This window comes from Entelurus aequoreus, linkage group LG12, assembly GCF_033978785.1.
Source record: "Entelurus aequoreus isolate RoL-2023_Sb linkage group LG12, RoL_Eaeq_v1.1, whole genome shotgun sequence".
NCBI lineage: Eukaryota > Metazoa > Chordata > Actinopteri > Syngnathiformes > Syngnathidae > Entelurus > Entelurus aequoreus.
Window position 1 is genome coordinate 66,392,975 of NC_084742.1, and position 27,391 is coordinate 66,420,365.

At 35.7% G+C, this 27,391-nt stretch overlaps 1 protein-coding gene across 2 annotated transcripts in view; it reads left to right on the forward strand.

Annotated features, from left to right (window-relative positions):
• Window positions 1–27,391, forward strand: part of lrig3 (leucine-rich repeats and immunoglobulin-like domains 3) — a 94,195-nt gene that overhangs the window by 10,672 nt on the left and 56,132 nt on the right. For both annotated transcript variants that reach the window (XM_062066474.1, XM_062066473.1), the window contains exons 2-3: window positions 13,070–13,141; window positions 13,240–13,314. In XM_062066474.1, coding sequence (XP_061922458.1) covers window positions 13,070–13,141; window positions 13,240–13,314 — 147 coding nt within the window. The remainder of the gene's footprint in view (window positions 1–13,069; window positions 13,142–13,239; window positions 13,315–27,391) is intronic.

Consider the following 27,391-nt stretch of genomic DNA (forward strand, 5'->3'; position numbering starts at 1 on the left):
AAAATGCGTCCATTCTCTCTTTTCTGTCTACACACTGTGTCTGCTTGTAAGTACTCTGTGTGTGTGCGCTGCCCAACATGCTCCTCTGCTTGTAAACCAGCAATGACACAAAGTGACGTAGTTGTATAGTAATGAATATGATTCGTTAGAATGGCAGTACTATACTAGTATACCGTACAACTTTACAAAGCGTTGAACAATAAACCGTGTCCCAAGTCTTATCTCCGCCCAAAACTCCTGTCGTTATCTGGCCGGCCTGTTTGTGAGGGAAGTGGACGTGTTGGGAGCGCCCTCAGAGGTTTTATCTGGGCGCCGCGATAGCACACCTTTCCCGTATGGCCCCCAGCGCTGCACCGCTGCACGCTTGGGAAGAATAAAGAGGCCGGCCAAAACTCCCAACAGGGGTGTTACGTGCGTTTTGAAAGTCTAGCCTTTCCCGACATTACCAGGCGCCTCCCCTCCTCCCGCAGCCACTTGATGTGTTCCAGATGACGGAGGGAGCGCAGGGGAGGAGGGCTTAGGTGTAAGGGGGAAAAAAAAGGGGGGGGGGGTCTGGCACCACGGCGTTGATCGTGCGGAGCAGCGCCAAGAACGCCAAGGCTCCACCTTCTTCGAACTACACTCCTTCTGAGTTGGGTATTAAAAATCCAGATGTCATGTAGTTCCCTTGAAGCAGGGTTTTTTTTTCCTCACACATGACGTGACTTCAAGAAGCCTCCTTAAAGGCCTACTGAAAGCCACTACTACCGACCACGCAGTCTGATAGTTTATATATCAATGATGAAATCTTAACATTATAACACATGCCAATACGGCCGGGTTAACTTATAAAGTGACATTTTAAATTTGCCGCTAAACTTCCGGTTCGAAACGCCTCTGAGGATGACGTATGCGCGTGACGTAGCCCGGCGAACACGGGTATGCCTTCCACATTGAAGCCAATACGAAAAAGCTCTGTTTTCATTTCATAATTCCACAGTATTCTGGACATCTGTGTTCGTGAATCTGTTGCAATCATGTTCATTGCATTATGGAGAAGGAAGCTGAGCAAGCAAAGAAGAAAGTTGTCGGTGCGAAATGGACGTATTTTTCGAACGTAGTCCGCAACAACAGTACACAGCCGGCGCTTCTTTGTTTACATTCCCGAAAGATGCAGTCAAGATGGAAGAACTCGGATAACAGAGACTCTAACCAGGAGGACTTTTGACTTCGATACACAGACGCCTGTAGAGAACTGGGACAACACAGACTCTTACCAGGATTACTTTGATTTGGATGACAAAGACGCAGACGTGCTACTGTGAGTATGCAGCTTTGGCTTCTAAACATTTGATCGCTTGACCGTATGTGCGCAACTTTTTTTTGCGTATGTACGTAACTTTTTAAAAATATATAAGCTTTATGAACCTTGGGTTAGGTGAACGGTCTTTTGGGCTGAGTGATTGTGTGTGTTGATCAGGTGTTTGAATTGTATTGGCGTGTTCTATGGAGCTAGGAGCTAGCAGAGGAGCTAGGAGCTAGCGTAACAAACACGCAGGTGTTTTTATGCAGGATTAATTTGTGGCATATTAAATATAAGCCTGGTTGTGTTGTGGCTAATAGAGTATATATATGTCTTGTGTTTATTTACTGTTGTAGTCATTCCCAGCTGAATATCAGGTCACCCCCGGCTCTCACAGCATCTTCCCTATCTGAATAGCTTCAACTCCCCACTAGTCCTTCACTTGCACTTTACTCATCCACAAATCTTTCATCCTCGCTCAAATTAATGGGGAAATTGTCGCTTTCTCGGTCCGAATCTCTCTCACTTCATGCGGCCATCATTGTAAACAATAGGGAACTTTGCGTATATGTTCAACTGACTACGTCACGCTACTTCCGGTAGGGGCAAGCCTTTTTTTTATCAGATACCAAAAGTTGCAATCTTTATCGTCGTTGTTCTATACTAAATCCTTTCAGCAAAAATATGGCAATATCGCGAAATGATCAAGTATGACACATAGAATAGATCTGCTATCCCCGTTTAAATTAAAAAAATTCATTTCAGTAGGCCTTTAAAGATGCAGTGGTGGTCAAAAGTCTACATACACGTGTAAAGAACATCATGTCATGGCTGTCTGGACTTTACAATCATTTCTTATTTTTTTGTGATGTAGTGATTGGAGCACATACTTGTTGCTCACAAAAAACATTCATGAAGTTCGCTTCTTTTATGAATTTTTTATGGGTCTAGTGAAAATGTGAGGGTCAAAAGTATACATACAACAATGTTAATATTTGCTTACATGTCCCTTGGCAAGTTGACCTGCAATAAGGCGCTTTTGGTAGCCATCCACAAGCTTCTGCTTGACCACTAAATTGCTGCAGTTCAGCTAAATGTGTTGCTTTTCTGACCTGGACTTGTTTCTTCAGCATTGTCCACACCTTTAAGTCAGGACTTTGGGAAGGCCATTCTAAAACCTTCATTCTAGCCTTATTTAGCCATTCCTTTACCACTTTTGAGGTGTGTTTGGGGCAATGTTGTTTTTGACAACCATCTTACATTTAGTCTTAGTCTTTTGGACTAAAATGCTTATTAGTTTTAGTCACATTTTAGTCACTTTTATATGTGATAGTTTTAGTCCAGTTTTAGTCGACGAAAACTCAAAAGGGTTTTAGTCTAGTTTTAGTCGATGAAAAGTCAAAAATGTTTTAGTCTAGTTTTAGTCCAAAAAAAATAAATAAAAAGTATTATATAAGTATAGTCTTTTAACAAATTAATTTAGGTCAATAAGTATTGGAGATTGCTGTTGGGCAGTGTCACACACAAGTTGTGAAAATAGCAGCAGATTAGGGCTGCAACAACTAATCGATTAAAATTGATTATAAAAATAGTTGCCGATTAATTTAGTCATCGATTCGTTGGATCTATGCTATGCGCATGCGCAGAGGCTTTTAAAAAAAAAAAAAAAAGTTTATTTTTTTATTATTACCGTATTTTCCGCACCATAAGCCACACCTAAAAACCACAAATTTTCTCAAAAGCTGACAGTGCGGCTAATAACCCGTTGCGCCTTATATATGGATTAATATTAATATTTATTTTCATAAAGTTTAGGCCTCGCAACTACGGTAAACAGCCGCCATCTTTTTTCCCCGTAGAAGAGGAAGCGCTTCTTCTTCTACGGTTAGCAACCGCCCCCATAGAAGAGGAAGCGCTTCTTCTTCTACTGTAAGCAACCGCCAAGGTGAGCACCCGCCCCCGTAGAAGAAGCGCGCGGATATTACGTTTCATTTCATTTGTGTGTTTCTGTAAAGACCACAAAATGTCTCCTACTAAGAGACACGCGTACAAGGTTCCACTGACTTTTGATATTCATGTGAACCGCACTGTGGATACAACGGGAGCACGTACGGTGAATATCTGTTAGCTTGCCATGCTAACGGCCAAAAACTTCCACCCATGGTGATTTTCAAAAGGAAGACCTTGCCAAAAGAGAACTTTCCAGCCGGCGTCATCATAAAAGCTAACTCGAAGGGATGGATGGATGAAGAAAAGATGAGCGAGTGGTTGATAGACGTTTACGCGAAGAGACCGGGTGACACCGAAGAAGAAGAAGAATTCGAGGGATTTGTGGATGAGTAATAACTTCAGAACGTGAGCTTTAAATGTTTATTTTGTGTGTTGTGTGACATTAATGTTCGAGCAACGTTGAGTTATTGATGTTGCTATTGCTCTGCACTATTTTGAGTGTTACTATTTTTGTGATTGCACATTTGCACATTACATTTTGGGAGTGAACAGAGTTGTTAGAACGCTGGTTTGTAATATATTATTAAAGTTTGACTGACCTATCTGACTGTTTTTTTGACATTCCCTTTAGCGCAGCGTAGGTGCGGCTAATAACACGGGGCGGCTAATAGGTAAACAAAGTTTTGAAATATGCCATTCATTGAAAGTGCGGCTAATAACACGGGGCGGCTTATGGTGCGGAAAATACGGTAAATAAACCTTTATTTATAAACTGCAACATGTACAAACAGCTGAGAAACAATAATCAAAATAAGTATGGTGCCAGTATGCTGTTTTTTTTCAATAAAATACTGGATAGGATAGAAATGTAGTTTGTCTCTTTTATCCGATTATTAATCGATTAATCGAAGTAATAATCGACAGATTAATCGATTATCAAATTAATCGTTAGTTGCAGCCCTACAGCAGATCTATAAGTTCAACCCATTGTAAGCTTGCAGATCTGCTATTTTCACAAATAATAACAATAAAGGAATGGTTTTAGACATATAAGGTTTCCACCCAACAGCAAATTTCTGATCCGAGGATTGTGTATTACACACAGATAAAGTGGTAACAGTGGAATCAAAGTTCATTACTCCAAAAAAGCCAAACAACAAAAACATTCTACTTCAGCAATTGTGGCTTTATTTGTCAGAATTTGTGAAACATGCCCAAAATATGAGTGATGGATGAGGAACACATGCTCAACTTGGCCCTGTCTGCCAGTGCAATTACAACAGATATCATACAACCCCACTCTCTTTCATTTGTGCAAACCATGTAATAAAATAATCAATTCATTCCTGATTCCTTAATGGGGCTGCACAACGTCACTTGTGGCTTTAAGGCTAAAGCTAGCAGACTCTACGTATAACAGTAACTCCACCTGTTTAACGTATCAAGTTACGTGCTGACAGAACGTACTCACAAAGAGATAACCACACCGTCACTGAATGTAAACATGGCTAAACATGCTGCTAAAGTAACACACACATCACGAATTGACGTTAGCGTAACAAAAGCTAACTTTAGCCTGAAGTTAGCAGCCCATTTGCGCCAGGAGTATGTGGAAAACGTACTAATGTATTAGCTTACTATGACATTTATCGATTATGTTAACAGCATTTGTAACTTACCTTCGAAAAAATATCCTTGTGGCGAGCCTTAAGGTGCCGCTTAAAGGCCTACTGAAATGAATTTTTTTTATTTAAACGGGGATAGCAGATCTATTCTATGTGTCATACTTGATCATTTCGCGATATTGCCATATTTTTGCTGAAAGGATTTAGTATAGAACAACGACGATAAAGATTGCAACTTTTGGTATCTGATAAAAAAAAGGCTTGCCCCTACCGGAAGTAGCGTGACGTAGTCAGTTGAACATATACACAAAGTTCCCTATTGTTTACAATGATGGCCGCATGAAGTGAGAGAGATTCGGACCGAGAAAGCGACAATTTCCCCATTAATTTGAGCGAGGATGAAAGATTTGTGGATGAGTAAAGTGCAAGTGAAGGACTAGTGGGGAGTTGAAGCTATTCAGATAGGGAAGATGCTGTGAGAGCCGGGGGTGACCTGATATTCAGCTGGGAATGACTACAACAGTAAATAAACACAAGACATATATATACTCTATTAGCCACAACACAACCAGGCTTTTATTTAATATGCCACAAATTAATCCTGCATAAAAACACCTGCGTGTTTGTTACGCTAGCTCCTAGCTCCTCTGCTAGCTCCTAGCTCCATAGAACACGCCAATACAATTCAAACACCTGATCAACACACACAATCACTCAGCCCAAAAGACCGTTCACCTAACCCAAGGTTCATAAAGCTTATATATTTTTAAAAAGTTATGTACGTGACGCGCACATACGGTCAAGCTATCAAATGTTTAGCAGCCAAGGCTGCATACTCACGGTACCTGATATTCAGCTGGGAATGACTACAACAGTAAATAAACACAAGACATATATATACTCTATTAGCCACAACACAACCAGGCTTATATTTAATATGCCACAAATTAATCCTGCATAAAAACACCTGCGTGTTTGTTATGCTAGCTCCTAGCTCCTATGCTAGCTCCTAGCTCCATAGAACACGCCAATACAATTCAAACACCTGATCAACACACACAATCACTCAGCCCAAAAGACCGTTCACCTAACCCAAGGTTCATAAAGCTTATATATTTTAAAAAAGTTACGTACATACGCAAAAAAAAGTTGCGCACATACGGTCAAGCGATCAAATGTTTAGAAGCCAAAGCTGCATACTCACAGTAGCACGTCTGCGTCTTTGTCATCCAAATCAAAGTAATCCTGGTAAGAGTCTGTGTTGTCCCAGTTCTCTACAGGCGTCTGTGTATCGAAGTCAAAAGCCCTCCTGGTTAGAGTCTCTGTTATCCGAGTTCTTCCATCTTGACTGCATCTTTCGGGAATGTAAACAAAGAAGCGCCGGCTGTGTACTGTTGTGGCTGACTACGTTCGAAAAATACGTCCATTTCGCACCGACAACTTTCTTCTTTGCTTGCTCAGCTTCCTTCTCCATAATGCAATGAACATGATTGCAACAGATTCACGAACACAGATGTCCAGAATACTGTGGAATTATGAAATGAAAACAGAGCTTTTTCGTATTGGCTTCAATGTGGAAGGCATACCCGTGTTCCCCGGGCTACGTCACGCGCATACGTCATCCTCAGAGGCGTTTCCAACCGGAAGTTTAGCGGCAAATTTAAAATGTCACTTTATAAGTTAACCCGGCCGTATTGGCATGTGTTATAATGTTAAGATTTCATCATTGATATATAAACTATCAGACTGCGTGGTCGGTAGTAGTGGGTTTCAGTAGGCCTTTAAAACAAGCGCACCTTCTTACATACGTCACGTGTGCAACGTCACATGGTAACGTTAGCTGTGGTGCTAACGGTGCGGTGCGGGTGGTAATACGAGAGAGAGAAGGTGCGAATCTGGTAACAAATGAAGGAAGAATTAATTCCTAAGAAAAACAGCAGGGGGTCCATCGTCTGGCGGGGGTTTGGCTTCAAGCGGGAAGATGTCGAACAAGTATGCGGCAAAAGCGTTGCTACAAAAAGTAGCATCATTTGAAAAGTCACCCGCTAGAGAATGAAGAGTGCTTGAAACTCCGCATGTCAACATCTACGTTCGGTGCCACACCCACAAAATGCCCAAGCAACCATTTCCACATCAACAAAAAATAGTCAACAACAGAAGGAGATAACGTCCGCAGGAACCTACCACATAGCGAAGGACATACATTATTTGATTTCCTATTATGCAGCTCATTTTTATTTGACACTTATTGAAATATCTTGTGTGACATCATGCACAAAAGTGCACTTTATTAGTTTTTAACTATTGTAGTGGCGTACTGTACCAAAAGTGCACTTTAATTGAGTGTTGTTTTGATATGTCATCTTAGTGACATCATGCACAAAAGTGCACTCATAGCTTGTTTTAAAATGTCTCTGACAATCTTGCACTTTCTGTTTTGGAAATGACATGAATGTTTGTGCCACTGCTTAATAACTGTTTAATAAATACACTTTTAGTTGTAGTTTCCCTCTCTGCATGAAAGTTTAAAAGTAGCATATATTAATGCAGTATGAAGAAGAATGTTATCATGTAGACCAGGGGTCACCAACGCGCCCGTAAGACCAGATGAGTAGCCCGCTGGCCTGTTCTAAAAATAGCTCAAATAGCAGCACTTACCAGTGAGCTGCCTCTATTTTTTAAATTGTATTTATTTACTAGCAAGCTAGTCTCGCTTTGCTCAACATTTTTAATTCTAAGAGAGACAAAACTCAAATAGAATTTGAAAATCCAAGAAAATATTTTAAAGACTTGGTCTTCACTTGTTTAAATAAATTCATTTTTTTTTTTACTTTGCTTCTTATAACTTTCAGAAAGACAATTTTAGAGAAAAAATACAACCTTAAAAATTATTTTAGGATTTTTAAACACATATACCTTTTTACCTTTTAAATTCCTTCCTCTTCTTTCCTGACAATCTAAATCAATGTTCAAGTAAATTTATTTTTTTATTGTAAAGAATAATAAATACATTTTAATTTATTCTTCATTTTAGCTTCTGTTTTTTCGACGAAGAATATTTGTGAAATATTTCTTCAAACTTATTTTGATTAAAATTCAGAAAAATTATTATGGCAAATCTAGAAAATCTGTAGAATCACATTTAAATCTTATTTCAAAGTCTTTTGAATTTCTTTTAAAATTTTTGTTCTGAAAAATATAGAAGAAATAATGATTTTTCTTTGTTAGAAATAAAGCTTGGTCCAATTTGTTATATATTCTAACAAAGTGCAGATTGGATTTTAACCTATTTAAAACATGTCATCAAAATTCTAAAATTAATCTTAATCAGGAAAAATTACTAATGATGTTCCATAAATTATTTTTTTCAAAAAGATTCGAATTAGCTAGTTTTTCTCTTCTTTTTTTCGGTTGAATTTTAAATTTTAAGGAGTCGAAATTGGAGATAAACTATGTTTCAAAATTTAATTGTCATTTTTTTCGTGTTTTCTCCTCTTTTAAACCGTTCAATTAAGTGTAAATATCATTCATTATTAATAATAACATAGAGATGTAAATTGAGCAAATTGGCTATTTCTGGCAATTTATTTAAGTGTGTATCAAACTGGTAGCCCTTCGCATTAATCAGTACCCAAGAAGTAGCTCTTGGTTTCAAAAAGGTTGGTGACCCCTGATGTAGACACATAGAATCATCATACTGCTGTGATTATATGCATCAAGTGTTCATTCAAGGCTAAGGCAAAATATCCACATATATATGATGTAGGGCTGCAACAACTAATCGATTAAATTGATTATAAAAAATAGTTGGCAATTAATTTAGTCATCGATTCGTTGGATCTATGCTATGCGCATGCGCAGAGGCAATTTTTATTTTTATTTTAAATTTTAAATTTTTTTTTTTTTTTTTTTCAATTAATAAACCTTTATTTATAAACTGCAACATGTACAAACAGCTGAGAAACAATAATCAAAATAAGTATGGTGCCAGTATGCTTTTTTTTTCAATAAAATACTAGAAAGGATAGAAATGTAGTTCGTCTATTTCATCCGATTATTAATCGATTAATCGAAGTAATAATCGACAGATTAATCAATTATCAAATTTATCGTTAGTTGCAGCCCTAATATGGTGTATCGTGACATGGCCTAAAAATATCCAGATATTAATAAAAGGCCATATTGCCCAGCCCTAGTTTGGGGTCATTGTCCTGTTGGAACACCCAACTGCGCCCAAGACCCAACCTCCGGGCTGATGACTTTAGCTTGTCCTGAAGAATTTGGAGCTAATCCTCCTTTTTCATTGTCCCATTGAAAGCACCAGTTCCATCGGCCCAGAGCATAATACTACCACCACCATGCTTGACGGTAGGTAGGGTGTTCATGGGATTAAAGGTCTCACCTTTTCTCCTCCAAACATATTGCTGGGTATTGTGGCCAAACAACTCACTTTTTGTTTCATCTGACATCACATGGACAAAGATAAGACCTTCTGGAGGAAAGTCGGGACCCGGGGTGGACCGCTCGCCTGTGCATCGGTTGCGGACATTTCTGCGCTGCTGACCCGTCTCCGCTCGAGATGGTCTCCTGCTGGCCCCACTATGGACTGGACTCTCACTATTATGTTAGATCCACTATGGACTGGACTCTCACACTATTATGTTAGAGCCACTATGGACTGGACTCTCACTATTATGTTAGATCCACTATGGACTGGACTCTCACACTATTATGTTAGATCCACTATGGACTGGACTCTCACACTATTATGTTAGATCCACTATGGACTGGACTCTCACACTATTATGTTAGATCCACTATGGACTGGACTCTCACACTATTATGTTAGAGCCACTATGGACTGGACTCTCACACTATTATGTTAGATCCACTATGGACTGGACTCTCACACTATTATGTTAGATCCACTATGGACTGGACTCTCACACTATTATGTTAGATCCACTATGGACTGGACTCTCACACTATTATGTTAGAGCCACTATGGACTGGACTCTCACACTATTATGTTAGATCTACTATGGACTGGACTCTCACACTATTATGTTAGATCCACTATGGACTGGACTCTCACACTATTATGTTAGATCCACTATGGACTGGACTCTCACTATTATGTTAGATCCACTATGGACTGGACTCTCACACTATTATGTTAGATCCACTACGGACTGGACTCTCACTATTATGTTAGATCCACTATGGACTGGACTCTCACACTATTATGTTAGATCCACTATGGACTGGACTCTCACACTATTATGTTAGATCCACTATGGACTGGACTCTCACACTATTATGTTAGATCCACTATGGACTGGACTCTCACACTATTATGTTAGATCCACTATGGACTGGACTCTCTCACTATTATGTTAGATCCACTATGGACTGGACTCTCACTATTATGTTGGATCCACTATGGACTGGACTCTCACTATTATGTTAGATCCACTATGGACTGGACTCTCACTATTATGTTGGATCCACTATGGACTGGACTCTCACTATTATGTTAGATCCACTATGGACTGAACTTTCACAATATTATGTTAGATCCACTATGGACTGGACTCTCACTATTATGTTAGATCCACTATGGACTGGACTCTCACTATTACGTTAGATCCACTATGGACTGGACTCTCTCACTATTATGTTAGATCCACTATGGACTGGACTCTCACTATTATGTTAGATCCACTATGGACTGGACTCTCACTATTATGTTAGATCCACTATGGACTGGACTCTCACACTATTATGTTAGATCCACTATGGACTGGACTTTCACAATATTATGTTAGATCCACTATGGACTGGACTCTCACATTATTATGTTAGATCCACTATGGACTGGACTTTCACAATATTATGTTAGATCCACTATAGACTGGACTCTCACACTATTATGCTAGACCCACTCGACGTCCATTGCATCCGGTCTCCCCTAGAGGGGGGGGGGGGGGGGGGGTTACCCACATATGTGGTCCTCTCCACGGTTTCTCATAGTCATTCACATCGACGTCCCACTGGGGTTGTGAGTTTTTCCTTGCCCTTATGTGGGCTCTGTACCACGGATGTTGTGTGGCTTGTGCAGTCCTTTGAGACACTTGTGATTTAGGGCTATGTAAATAAACATTGATTGATTGATTGATTGATTGAAGTTCTGTGGTCAGATTAAACAAAAATGGAGTTGTTTGGCCACAATACCCAGCAATATGTTTGGAGGAGAAAAGGTGAGGCCTTTAATCCCAGAAACACCATGCCTACCGTCAAGCATGGTGGTGGTAGTATTATGCTCTGGGCCTGTTTTGCTGCCAATGGAACTGCTGCTTTAAATGGGACAATGAAAAAGGAGGATTAGCTCCAAATTGTTCAGGACAAGCTAAAATCATCAGCCCGGAGGTTGGGTCTTGTTGGGTGTTCCAACAGGACAATGACCCCAAACACACCTCAAAAGTGGTAAAGGAATGGCTAAATCAGGCTAGAATGAAGGTTTTAGAATGGCCTTCCCAAAGTCCTGACTTAAAGGTGTGGACAATGCTGAAGAAACAAGTCCATGTCAGAAAAGCAACACATTTAGCTGAACTGCAGCAATTTAGTGGTCAAGTGGTCAAGCTTGTAGATGGCTATCAAAAGCGCCTTATTGCAGGTCAACTTGCCAAGGAAGCAAATATTAACATTGCTGTATGTATACTTTTGACCCTCACATTTTCAGTAGACCCATGATAAATTCATAAAAGAAGCAAACTTCATGAATGTTTTTTGTGAGCAACAATTATGTGCTCCAATCACTACATCACAAAAAAATGAGAGTTGTAGAAATGATTGTAAACTCAAGACAGCCATGACATGATGATCTTTAAAAGTGTATGTACACTTTTGAACACCACTGTACATCTCCTTTTGAGGGTGTGGACTTACTTCATCCAGCCACAGCTGGGGTACAACCCCAAACACGAGACTTGACTGCGACTCAAAACCTCCTGCTCACGCTTCCAAAAACCCATGGCCGGGGTTTGGACTTCCTTGCAGCTGGGAAAAAGAGAGAGTTGTCTCGGAGTAACGAATCGCTGTGTTGCTTTTGGCTTCCCTGTCTCAACTTAGTTTTAGCACATAGTTTGTGTACATGTGTACTACTAGTTGCCATTTTAGCACATAGTTTGTGTACATGTGTCCTACTAGTTGCAGTTTTAGCACATAGTTTGTGTACATGTGTACCACTAGTTGCCATTTTAGCACATAGTTTGTGTACATGTGTACTACTAGTTGCCATTTTAGCACATAGTTTGTGTACATGTGTCCTACTAGTTGCAGTTTTAGCACATAGTTTGTGTACATGTGTACTACTAGTTGCCATTTTAGCACATAGTTTGTGTACATGTGTACTACTAGTTGCCATTTTAGCACATAGTTTGTGTACATGTGTACTACTATTTGCAGTTTTAGCACATAGTTTGTGTACATGTGTACTACTAGTTGCAGTTTTGCAACATAGTTTGTGTACATGTGTCCTACTAGTTGCAGTTTTAGCACATAGTTTGTGTACATGTGTCCTACTAGTTGCAGTTTTAGCACATAGTTTGTGTACTTGTGTACTACTAGTTGCAGTTTTAGCACATAGTTTGTGTACATGTGTCCTACTAGTTGCAGTTTTAGCACATAGTTTGTGTACATGTGTACTACTAGTTGCAGTTTTAGCACATAGTTTGTGTACATGTGTACTACTAATTGCAGTTTTAGCACATAGTTTGTGTACATGTGCACTACTAGTTGCAGTTTTAGCACATAGTTTGTGTACATGTGTCCTACTAGTTGCAGTTTTAGCACATAGTTTGTGTACATGTGTACTACTAGTTGCAGTTTTAGCACAGTTTGTGTACATGTGTCCTACTAGTTGCAGTTTTAGCACATAGTTTGTGTACATGTGTCCTACTAGTTGCAGTTTTAGCACATAGTTTGTGTACATGTGTCCTACTAGTTGCAGTTTTAGCACATAGTTTGTGTACATGTGTCCTACTAGTTGCAGTTTTAGCACATAGTTTGTGTACATGTGTACTACTAGTTGCAGTTTTAGCACATAGTTTGTGTACTTGTGTCCACTGTGTGTTGCTAATGTCATTACATTTCTGTAACCTCAGACAAATACGGTGTGTACTTTTCCCTGATGTGTTCCCTCTCTTCTCAGGGATCTGAGCCATAACAAATTGCAGGTGCTGGACAGCACTTTGTTTTCCCAACTCCAACATCTAAATGAAATGTAAGTCCGCCTGCTGCGTCCTAGAATAAACTTCTGTCACTGTCTCAGTGATGCCAAGCTGTATTTTTAAACGTCTGCTCCTTTTTTTCTTTCTTCAGAAAGCTGAACCACAACGAACTGGAGGCCATACCCGATTTGGGATGGTACGCATCCAACATCACAACTTTAGTTCTGTAAGTAAATGAGTCAAATGTTACGAGGAAAAAGTTGCAATGTTGACTCTAATAACACCAATTTGCCATGCAGACTGACATTGCTCAAAAATAATAATGAATCAAAATCAATGTTGTTATGATTTGTTGACCTATTCAAGGATCAAAAATTCCAATTTGAAACATTTTTGGGGAAAATATTGCATTTTTTGTGTTTTATTAAATTTAAAAAAACATAAAAATAATACATCTCACATTTTTGGAACCCCGAGAATCTTTGCTCAGAAAATAATAATGAATTAAAATCAATGTTGTTATGAATTATTGACCTTTTTAAGGCTCCAATTACTTCACACTCAATATTTCACTTTGAAATATTTTTTGGGGGAAATATTGCATATTTCTGTGTTTTAATAAATTTAAAAAAAAACATTAAAAAAATATTAAGAACTTATAAATGACAGACATATATGTCACATTTTTTGGAACCCCAAGAATTTTAGTGGGATTAAAAAAAACTCTATTTGCTCAAAAAATAATAATGAATCAAAATCAATGGTGTTATGAATTGTTGACAGATTCAAGGATAAAAACTCCAGTTTGAAACATTTTTTGGTAAAATGTTGCATATTTTGTGTTTTATTAAATTAAAAAAAACATTAAAATAATATATGTCACATTTTTGGAACCCCGAGAATTTTAGTGGGATTTTTTAAAAAAAGTCTTTGCTCAGAAAATAATAATAAATCAATGTTGTTATGAATTATTGACCTATTTAAGGCTCCAATTACTTCACACTCAATATTTCACTTTGAAATATTTTTTGGGGAAAATATTTAATATTTGTGTGTTTTAATAAATTCAAAAAAACATTTAAAAAAATATTTAAAACTTATAAATGACAGACATATCTGTGACATTTTTGGAACCTCAAGAATTTTAGTGGGATTAAAAAAAATTTTCTTTGCTCAGAAAATAATAATGAATTATAATAATAAATCAATGTTGTTATGAATTATTGACCTATTTAAGGCTCCAATTACTTCACACTCAACATTTCACTTTGAAATATATTTTTTGGGGGAAATATTGCATATTTGTGTGTTTTAATACATTTAAAAAATATATTAAAAACTTGTAAACGACGGACATATCTGTCACATTTTTGGAACCCCAAGAATTTTAGTGGGATTTAAAAAAAACTGTCTTTGCTCAAAAAATAATAATGAATCAAAATCAATGATGTTATGAATTGTTGACCTATTCAAGCATCAAAAATTCCAATTTTAAACCTTTTTGGGGAAAATATTGCATATTTTGTGTTTTATTAAATTAAAAAAAACATTAAAATAATATATGTCAAATTTTTGGAACCCCGAGAATTTTAGTGGGGAAAAAAATGTCTTTGCTCAGAAAATAATAATAAATCAATGTTGTTATGAATTATTGACCCATTTAAGGCTCCAATTACTTCACAACCAATATTTCACTTTGAAATATTTTTTGGGGGAAAATATTGCATATTTGTGTGTTTTAATACATTTAAAAAAACATTAAAAACATATTAAAAACTTATAAACGACAGACATATCTGTCACATTTTTGGAACCCCAAGAATTTTAGTGGGATTAAAAAAAACTGTATTTGCTCAAAAAATAATAATGAATCAAAATCAATGTTTTTATGAATTGTTGACAGATTCAAGGATAAAAAACTCCAGTTTGAAACATTTTTTGGTAAAATATTCCAATTTTAAACCTTTTTGGGGAAAATATTGCATATTTTGTGTTTTATTAAATTAAAAAAAACATTAAAATAATATATGTCACATTTTTGGAACCCCGAGAATTTTAGTGGGATTCAAAAAAAAAAGTCTTTGCTCAGAAAATAATAATAAATCAATGTTCTTATGAATTATTGACCTATTTAAGGCTCCAATTACTTCACACTCAATGTTTCACTTTGAAATATTTTTTGGGGAAAATATTGCATATTTGTGTGTTTTAATAAATTTTAAAAAACATTAAAAAAATATTAAAAACGTATAAACGACGAACATACCTGTCACATTTTTGGAACCCCAGGAATTTTAGTGGGATTAAAAAAAACTGTCTTTGCTCAAAAAATAATAATTAATTATTGACATATTTAAGGCTACAATTACTTCGCAACCAATATAGTCTAGAGACTTAGATGTTGAAAGTAAAAACAATACAAAATAACTTATTTTTAAAATTTTTATGAGTGGGGCCCCTTTGAATCACCAAGAATTTTAGTGTGATTTTTGCTTTAAAAAAAATTAATGAATCGAAATCAATGGTGCTATGAATTATTAACTTATTTACTTCACATCTAATATTCCACTTTAAAATTTTTGGGGGGAGAAAATAAGGCATGATTTGTCTTTTTGTCATTAAAGAAAGTGCATAAAACATTCAAAACATGTTTTACTTTATATCAACAGATAGAATGGAAGTTAGAATAGAATAGAAAGTACTTTATTGATCCCTGGGGGAAATTCAGCACCACAGTTCGCTCACAATAGACAATAAATACTATACAGCATTATTCACATGTGAATAATATAAATACAGTCTATTATACAGCATTACTCACATGTGAATAACATAAATACTGTCTATTATACAGCATTATTCACATGTGAATAACATAAATACAGTCTATTATACAGCATTATTCACATGTGAATAACATAAATACTGTCTATTATACAGCATTATTCACATGTGAATAACATAAATACAGTCTATTATACAGCATTATTCACATGTGAATAATATAAATAGTCTATTATACAGCATTATTCACATGTGAATAATATAAATACAGTCTATTATACACCATTATTCACATTTGAATAATATAAATACAGTCTATTATACAGCATTATTCACATGTGAATAGTATAAATACAGTCTATTATACAGCATTATTCACATGTGAATAACATAAATACAGTCTATTATACAGCATTATTCACATGTGAATAATATAAATACAGTATTATACAGCATTACTCACATGTGAATAACATAAATACTGTCTATTATACAGCATTATTCACATGTGAATAACATAAATACAGTCTATTATACAGAATTATTCACATGTGAATAATATAAATAGTCTATTATACAGCATTATTCACATGTGAATAATATAAATACAGTCTATTATACAGCATTATTCACATTTGAATAATATAAATACAGTCTATTATACAGCATTATTCACATGTGAATAGTATAAATACAGTCTATTATACAGCATTATTCACATGTGAATAACATAAATACAGTCTATTATACAGCATTATTCACATGTGAATAATATAAATACAGTATTATACAGCATTACTCACATGTGAATAACATAAATACTGTCTATTATACAGCATTATTCACATGTGAATAACATAAATACAGTCTATTATACAGCATTATTCACATGTGAATAATATAAATACAGTCTATTATACAGCATTATTCACATGTGAATAATACAAATACAGTCTATTATACAGCATTATTCACATGTGAATAATATAAATACAGTCTATTATAGAGCATTATTCACATGTGAATAACATAAATATAGTCTATTATACAGCATTATTCACATGTGAATAATATAAATACAGTCTATTATACAGCATTATTCACATGTGAATAATATAAATACAGTATTATACAGCATTACTCACATGTGAATAACATAAATACTGTCTATTATACAGCATTATTCACATGTGAATAACATAAATACAGTCTATTATACAGAATTATTCACATGTGAATAATATAAATAGTCTATTATACAGCATTATTCACATGTGAATAATATAAATACAGTCTATTATACAGCATTATTCACATTTGAATAATATAAATACAGTCTATTATACAGCATTATTCACATGTGAATAGTATAAATACAGTCTATTATACAGCATTATTCACATGTGAATAACATAAATACAGTCTATTATACAGCATTATTCACATGTGAATAATATAAATACAGTATTATACAGCATTACTCACATGTGAATAACATAAATACTGTCTATTATACAGCATTATTCACATGTGAATAACATAAATACAGTCTATTATACAGAATTATTCACATGTGAATAATATAAATACAGTCTATTATACAGCATTATTCACATGTGAATAATATAAATACAGTCTATTATACAGCATTATTCACATGTGAATAATACAAATACAGTCTATTATACAGCATTATTCACATGTGAATAATATAAATACAGTCTATTATAGAGCATTATTCACATGTGAATAACATAAATATAGTCTATTATACAGCATTATTCACATGTGAATAATATAAATACAGTCTATTATACAGCATTATTCAAATGTGAATAATATAGAGACAGTCTATTATACAGCATTATTCACATGTGAATAATATAAATACAGTCTACTATACAGCATTATCACATGTGAATAATATAAATACAGTCTATTATACAGCATTATTCACATGTGAATAATATAAATACAGTCTATTATACAGCATTATTCACATGTGAATAACATAAATATAGTCTATTATACAGCATTATTCACATGTGAATAATATAAATACAGTCTATTATACAGCATTATTCACATCAATCAATCAATCAATGTTTATTTATATAGGCCTAAATCACAAAAGTCTCAAAGGGCTGCATGTGAATAACATAAACACAGTCTACTATACAGCATTATTCACATGTGAATAATATAAATACAGTCTACTATACAGCATTATTCACATGTGAATAACATAAATACAGTCTATTATACAGCATTATTCACATGTGAATAATATAAATACAGTCTATTATACAGAATTATTCACATGTGAATAATATACATACAGTCTATTATACAGCATTATTCACATGTGAATAATATAAATACAGTCTACTATACAGCATTATCACATGTGAATAATATAAATATATTATACATATATTCTACGTCCCTGTTCCCAGACTGGGCAGTAGCAGACATGGCCGCCAGCCCCAGACAGGTCACATGGGACTGTTTTGTTGGAGTATTTTTAACCTGCACAGAAAAAAAGATCATCGTAGCTGTGCACACATTTGTTCATCTTTCATGGGAATCTGCAGTCTGGGAATCTTTTTTTCCCCAGCGCGTAGTATCACACGGCGTTGGTGAAGTTATGTAGGAAGAATGTTTACGTCTCCCGGCTCTGCTTGATGAGGCGTATTCCTCATCCAGTCCCGACACGAAGCTGCGTGAGGCGTTCACTTGTCAATCGGTGCTGATGTTTATGGCCCGAGTGTCACCTCCGGCCATGACTTGTCTTCAAATGCAAGACGTGGACAGGATGTACTGTTACACGTCTTTTTGGGGCTGCGCAGGATTGGCTTTTACAAGTCTTGTTTTTTGTTTTTTATTGTATTTGACGCAATTTCATGCTAAATACAAAAGCAGTGAAGTTGTCACGTTGTATAAATGATGAATAAAAATAGAATACAATGATTTGCAAATCCTTTTCAACTTATATTCAATTGAATAGACTGCAAAGACAAGATATTTCATGTTCACACTGAGAAACTTTGTTATTTTTTGCAAATAATCATGAACTTGGAATTTAATGGCAGCAACACATTGCAAAAAAGTTGTCAGAGGGGCATTTTTACCAGTGTGTTACATGGCCTTTCCTTTTAACAACACTCAGTTAAGGTTTGGGAACTGAGAAAACACATTTTTGAAGTGGAATTATTTCCCATTCTTACCAGTCTAGTACCCGCACTCTTTTACTATGAAGTTACGCTGTTGTAACACCTGGCTTGGCATCGTCTCGCTGAAATAAGCAGGGGCGTCCATGATAACGTTGCTTGGATGGCAACATATGTTGCTCCGAAAGCTGTATGTACCTTTCAGCATTAATGGCGCCTTCACAGATGTGTAAGTTACCCATGTCTTGGGCACTAATACACCCCCATACCATCACACATGCTGCCTTTTTACACTTTGCACCTAGAACAGTCTGGATGGTTCTTTTCCTCTTTGGTCCGGAGGACACGATGTCCACAGTTTCCAAAAACAATTTGAAACGTGGACTCGTCAGACCACAGAACACTTTTCCACTTTGTATCAGTCCATCTTAGATGAGCTCGGGCCCAGCGAAGCCGGCGGCGTTTCTGGGTGTTGTTGATAAATGGCTTTGGCTTTGCATAGTAGAGTTTTAACTTGCACTTACAGATGTAGCGACCAACTGTAGTTACTGACAGTGGTTTTCTGAAATGTTCCTGAGCCCATGTGGTGATATCCTTTACACACTGATGTCGCTTGTTGATGCAGTACAGCCTGAGGGATCCAAGGTGCGTATTATCATGGCTTACGTGCAGTGATTTCTCCAGATTCTCTGAACCTTTTGATGATATTACGTAGCGTAGATGGTGAAATCCCTAAATTCCTTGCAATAGCTGTTTGAGAAATGTTGTTCTTAAACAATTTGCTCAGGCATTTGTTGACAAAGTGGTGACCCTCGCCCCGTCCTTGTTTGGGAATGACTGAGCATTTCATGGAAGCTGCTTTTATACCCAATCATGGCACCCACCTGTTCCCAATTAGCCTGTTCACCTGTGGGATGTTCCAAATAAGTCTTTGACGAGCATTCCTCAACTTTCTCAGTCTTTTTTGTCACTTGTGCCAGCTTTTTTGAAACATGTTGCAGGCATCAAATTCCAAATGAGCTAATATTTGCAAAAAAGAACAAAGTTTACCAGTTTAAACGTTAAATATCTTGTCTTTGCAGTCTATTCAATTGAATATAAGTTGAGAAGGATTTGCAAATCATTGTATTCTCTTTTTATTTACCAATTACACAACGTGGATTCTATTGATAAAAATACAGAGAATCATAAGTGTCCTTTGCGGTGGATATTTGGTTTTATTTTTTGTCTTTTGTCAGAGTTTAAAAGGTTTTGGATAAAAATAGTCCTGTTATGCAAAAAAATAATAAAATAAAGGCCACTTATGTATACAGTAATACCTCAACTTTCAAGCTTAATTGGTTCCATTACTGAGTTCATAACTCAGAACACTCCCATCTCAAATCAATGACGCACATTGGAATTAGGGATGTGCCGATCCATCCGCCGTCGATCAGTATCGAACGATTTTCGTGAAAAACTACACGGCGTTCAATGCAGATCACAAACACTGATCCCGTCTGACCGACACCATATTTATTTGTAGTCCCCTGGCCGATTGTGTAGCGCCATACACAGTGTGGAGCCGTGTTGTGATGACCACCTCCATTACGGCAAATAAACTGCATTTGTAAGTATCTTAAATATTGTTATCACTGGAGGACAAGGCTAATAAACATGTTGTCAAATCAAACCAAACTTTATTCATATAGCACGTTTCATACACAGGCAAGTGGCAAACACAAAGTGCTGTACAAAAAAAATAAAAATAGAAGAGAAGAAAACGTACACACACACATTCATGCACACACACACATTCATGCACACCCACACACATTCATGCACACACAAATTCATGCACACACACACACACACATTCATGCACGCACACACAGTACTATTGACAATAACAAAGCAAAACATGGCATGAGGATTTGATAAAAACTAAATTTATGCCATCCAATATACATATATATATATATATATATATATATATATATATATATATATATATATATATATATATATATATATATATATATATATATATATATATATATATATATATATATATATATATATATATATATGTATATATATATGTATATATATATGTGTCTGTTTATATATATATATATATATATATATATATATATATATATATATATATATATATATATATATATATATATATATATATATATATATATATATATTAGGGATGTCCGATAATGGCTTTTTGCCGATATTCCAATATTGTCCAACTCTTTAATTACAGATACCGATATCAACCGATACATGCAGTCGTGGAATTAACACATTATTATGCCTAATTTGGACAACCAGGTATGGTGAAGATAAGGTACTTTTTAAAAAAATTAGTAAAATAAGATAAATAAATTAAAAACATTTTCTTGAATGAAAAAGAAAGTACAACAATATAAAAACAGTTACATAAAAACTAGTAATGAATGAAAATTAGTAAAATTAACTGTTAAAGGTTAGTACTATTAGTGGACCAGCAGCACGCACAATCATGTGTGCTTACGGACTGTATCCCTTGCAGACTGTATTGAAATATATTGATATATAATGTAGGAAGCAGAATATTAATAACAGAAAGAAACAACCCTTGTGTGTGAATGAGTGTAAATGGGGGAGGGAGGTTTTTTGGGTTGGTGCACTAATTGTAAGTGTATCTTGTGTTTTTTATGTTGATTTAATAAAAAAAACCAAAAAAAAACGATACCGATAATAAAAAAAACGATAATTTCCGATATTACATTTTAACGCATATATCGGCCGATAATATCGGCAGGCCGATATTATCGGACATCTCTAATATATGTGTATATATATATATATATATATATATATATATATATATATATATATATATATATATATATATATATATATATATATATATATATATATATATATATATATATATATATATATATATATATATGTGTATATATATATATATATATATATATATATATATATATATATATATATATATATATATATATATATATATATATATATATATATATATATATATATATATATATATATATATGTGGGTTAGGGTTAGGCTAACCCCTTAATAAGTTAATAAAACACAACATTTAGAGAATAATAGTAGTAACATTAATAATTAAGATATATAAGAACACAATTAAATCATAATTTAAATGTTACACACCAAGAAGAAGACAGGAGCAGGCATGCTAATAGCTAAACTAGTTGTTAAACTAGCTTGAAACAACACATGTTATTTTTGTTAATGTTTGCACATTTAGGGAATAATTTCCTGGGCAGACGAGGACTTTGAGAGAAAAAACCAAGGGATTGTCCTTTGCAGCCACTCAGGCAAATCATATAGTAGATGTAGATGATCTATATCCACCGTACACATTTACTTTACACAACAGAAGTGTTGGATACTTCTCTTGTTGCCTTATTTCTAATTGACTTTATTAAATATATTTATATTCATGTTTGGACCGGAGCAGGAGGAGAGAGAAAAAGGAAGAAAAGGAAGACAACAATAACAACAGATATGAACAAATACGATAGTAAATATGATAGTAAAAGAGACAGCAAAGAAGCAGTTAGTGAAGTAAATATTAATAACACAGAAATGACAATGAACATTATTACACTACAAATGGATCAATACAAACACCAATAGCAATAGTACTATTGATAATGAATAATAACAATAATTACCTCTATTATCAACAGTACAACTGTTTTAAATGCAACAATACATACAGCACATGCAATGATAAAAGAGAAGCGAACTGTATTAACCTTGTAGATTGTTATAGTAACAATAGGTTTAGCCTGTCATTTTCTGAAGGTGTAGTTATCAATCACGGCTTTTCGATCATTTTAACTAACCTCCTCCAGCCTCAGAGGACAAAGCTACGAACAATGGGAGACTGGGTTTTTCTGCTCCGCCTCTCCCAGTCTGTGGAACGCTCTCCCTGACCACCTGAGGGCACCACAGACTGTGGATGCTTTTAAAAAAGACTTAAAAACCCTTCTTTTTAAAAAAGCCTTTTTTTTTATATATATGCATGCTTGTTCTAGTTTTTTTTTTTAATTATTTTTATTGTCTTTTTATTTTTTTATTTTATTTTTAATACACTGTAGCACTTTGAGGTTGTTTGCTCAATGTAAAGTGCTTTTTAAAAATAAAATCTATTATTATTATTATTAATTTGAATACGGTAATACTAACCGTCTGGAGTTTTGTCACGGTTATCGTCACTACCGTTGATGTGGCTTAAAAAGTTGCTTATTAAGCTTGCAAACGAGGCTACATTCTGAATCCAAAGTGCTAGCATCTGGCGGAAGCAGGCCCATACAGTAATGTGATTATACATGTTTAGGGGTGGCTGAGGCAGGCCCATACAGTAATGTGATTATACATGTTTAGGGGTGGCTGAGGCAGGCCCATACAGTAATGTAAGTATACATGTTTAGGGGTATGATGCCCTGGTTGGCAGAATAGATGAATTCCACCCAAAAGCCACTAGAACGTTGTTTATAGGCAACCTCGAGAAGGCGAGCAGTTATCAGCAACCGCATTCATTTTAATTGAATACGGTAAAACTAGCCGTCGGGAGTTTTACCGCGGTTATCGTTTCTACCGTTGATGTGCGTTCTTCGGAAAAACATTTTTGACCTTAAAAAGTTGCTTATGAAGCTTGCAAGCGAGGCTACATTCTGAATCCAAAGTGCTAACATCTGGCGGAGGCAGGCCCATACAGTAATGTGATTATACATGTTTAGGGGTGGCGGAGGCAGGCCCATACAGTAATGTGATTATACATGTTTAGGGGTATGACGTTTCTTAACGGAGAAAGACGTTGTTGTCTCTTGTTTTCATGTTAGCATTTAAGCCAGCTAGCAAGCTATAGTCGGTCTGTAATTTTGTAGTTATCGGCTTTTTGATCATTTTAATTGAATAATTGTAATGCGATTATACATGTTTAGGGGTGGCGGAGGCAGGCCCATACAGTAATGTGATTATACATGTTTAGGGGTGGCGGAGGCAGGCCCATACAGTAATGTGATTATACATGTTTAGGGGTGGCGGAGGCAGGCCCATACAGTAATGTGATTATACATGTTTAGGGGTGGCGGAGGCAGGCCCATGCAGTAATGTGATTATACATGTTTAGGGGTGGCGGAGGCAGGCCCATACAGTAATGTGATTATACATGTTTAGGGGTGGCGGAGGCAGGCCCATACAGTAATGTGATTATACATGTTTAGGGGTGGCGGGGGCAGGCCCATACAGTAATATGATTGTCCATGTTTAGGGGTGGCGGAGGCAAGCCCATACAGTAATGTGATTATACATGTTTAGGGGTGTGACGTTTCTTAACGGAGAAAGACGTTGTTGTCTCTTGTTTTCATGTTAGCATTTAAGCCAGCTAGCAAGCTATAGTCTGTCTGTAATTTTGTAGTTATCGGCTTTTTGATCATTTTAATTGAATAATTGTAATGCGATTATACATGTTTAGGGGTGGCGGAGGCAGGCCCATACAGTAATGTGATTATACATGTTTAGGGGTGGCGGAGGCAGGCCCATACAGTAATGTGATTATACATGTTTAGGGGTGGCGGAGGCAGGCCCATGCAGTAATGTGATTATACATGTTTAGGGGTGGCGGAGGCAGGCCCATACAGTAATGTGATTATACATGTTTAGGGGTGGCGGAGGCAGGCCCATACAGTAATGTGATTATACATGTTTAGGGGTGGCGGAGGCAGGCCCATACTGTAATGTGATTATACATGTTTAGGGGTGGCGGAGGCAGGCCCATACAGTAATGTGATTATACATGTTTAGGGGTGGCGGAGGCAGGCCCATACAGTAATGTGATTATACTGTACATGTTTAGGGTTACGATGCCCTGGATGGCAGAATGGATGAATTCCACCCAAAAGCCACTAGAACGTTGTTTATAGGCAACCTCGAGAAGGCGAGCAGTTATCAGCAACCACATTCATTTTAATTGAATACGGTAAAACTAGCCGTCGGGAGTTTTACCACGGTTATCATTTCTACCGTTGATGTGCGTTCTTCGGAAAAACATTTTTGACCTTAAAAAGTTGCTTATGAAGCTTGCAAGCGAGGCTACATTCTGAATCCAAAGTGCTAACATCTGGCGGAGGCAGGCCCATACAGTAATGTGATTATACATGTTTAGGGGTGGCGGAGGCAGGCCCATACAGTAATTAATCTCAAATGTGTTGAAAGCGGAATGAAACGCAAGAGCGGCCACAAAGCTAAAAAAAAAAAAAAGAACTCACAGCCGTTCTCAGCGCCTGTGTTGCGTGACACCCTCTTCTTCACATTCGCTCTCTCCAGTGGAACATTTCTCCGGAACATCTCTCCCTCCTTCAGTTTCTGTGAAGTGGGAGGTAAAAAAAAAAATGTAAAAAAAGGGTCTGAGGATATCAAGTAGCACCTTATTCAAACAGCCAGGCAGACATGGCGGCAGCTCTCTTGACCCAGTAAAAACAAAGGCAACAACCCTGCAGCTGGGAGTCATTGAGTCCTGATCATCTTAATTAATTGGACAATTTCCTAGGAATTTATGAAGGGGGTCCACCCCCGCTGTCACCAAATCCCCCCAGCTTGTGTTCCAACAAATAACCTGGAGATCCCAGCTCCGATTAGAAGGCCGGAGCTCTTCACAGGAAATATGAGTCGCTTGGATTGTACTCAGCTTGCATGCAAAGCCATTGTGCCTAAAGTTCTGTTATTAATGGCAAAAATAATGTGTTTTTTTTAAAAATGAAGACTCCAGAAAAATGTGCAATGGACGCTGCAGCGTCGTGAGATACAAGCCTGGTTTTCATTACAGGCGCCAGCCGTCAGATGACTCCTCAAAACTCACTTCTCCTTCCAATAGGAAATACCACACACACACGCACTCACACACACACACACAGACACACACATTCTTGTATTTCTTACCTTCTTGAGACCTGGGAAAAATGCCTCCCTCTTTAGGACCAGCCTTTCTAGATATATAAAGAAGTGTATTTACAACATTAATAATATATACATACTATGCACATATAAAAAATGCTTGTTGTGAAAAATGAGTTGGAATTTCACAAGAAAAAGGTCACAATTTCACAAGAAAAACTTTAGAATTTTGGCAGTGTTATAATAAAAGTCGTAATTTTACTCAACGCAAGTCAAAATGTTACAAGAAAAACTGAATATGTGTGCAATGTTATGATAAAAGTTGAATTTTACTCAATAACAGTCACAATTTTACAAGAAAATCTTAAAATGTTGGCAATTTTATGAAAATAGTCGTAATTTTAAAGTCTCACTTTTATAAGAAAACTTTACAATTTTGGCAATATTATAATAATGATCGGAATTTTGCTTGGCAAAATGATGACAAAAGTCATCATTTTACTCAAAAAATGTCGCTATTTTACAAGAACAACAAAAAAATGGGCAATATTGTGATACAAGTCAGAATTGTATATGACAATTGTCACCATTTTGCATTAAAAAGTAATAATTTTACATTAAAAAAGTAATAATTTTACAAGAAAATATTGCAATATTACAAAAGCAGAAAGAATATGAGAAATTGTTCCCAGTTTTATAAGAAAAAGGTCGACACTGAGAAAAAGACTGCTTTTAGTTAATCTAATTTTTTTTTTAGAATTTTTTGTTTGTGATTGGTTTTTAATCTTCATTATTTACTTCAAGTTATTACAGTATGTCTCTATATACATATATATATATATTTTTTTTTTACACTAATTTTGGCCAAAGGTCATTTAAATTTCTTCCACACACTTGTTATTTCATATGCTGGCCAGAGGGGGAGCACTTCAAATTTTTACACACACTTGTTATTTCATTTGTTGACCTCTTTAGGAACACCCTTTCTAGATATGTAAAGAAGTGTATTTACAACATTAATAATATATACATACTATGCAAATATAAAAAAGCTTGTTGTGAAAAATGAGTTGGAATTTCACAAGAAAAAGGTCACAATTTCACAAGAAAAACTTTAGAATTTTGGCAGTGTTATAATAAAAGTCGTAATTTTACTCAACGCAAGTCAAAATGTTACAAAAAAACTGAATATTTGTTCAATGATATGATAAAAGTTGGACTTTTACTCAATAACAGTCACAATTTTACAAGGAAACCTTAAAATGTTGGCAATTTTATGAAAATAGTCGTCATTTTACCCGACAAAAGTCTCAATTGTATAATAAAACTTAACAATTTTGGCAAGGTTATAATAATGATCGGAATTTTACTCAAAAAAATGTTGCTATTTTACAAGAACAACAAAA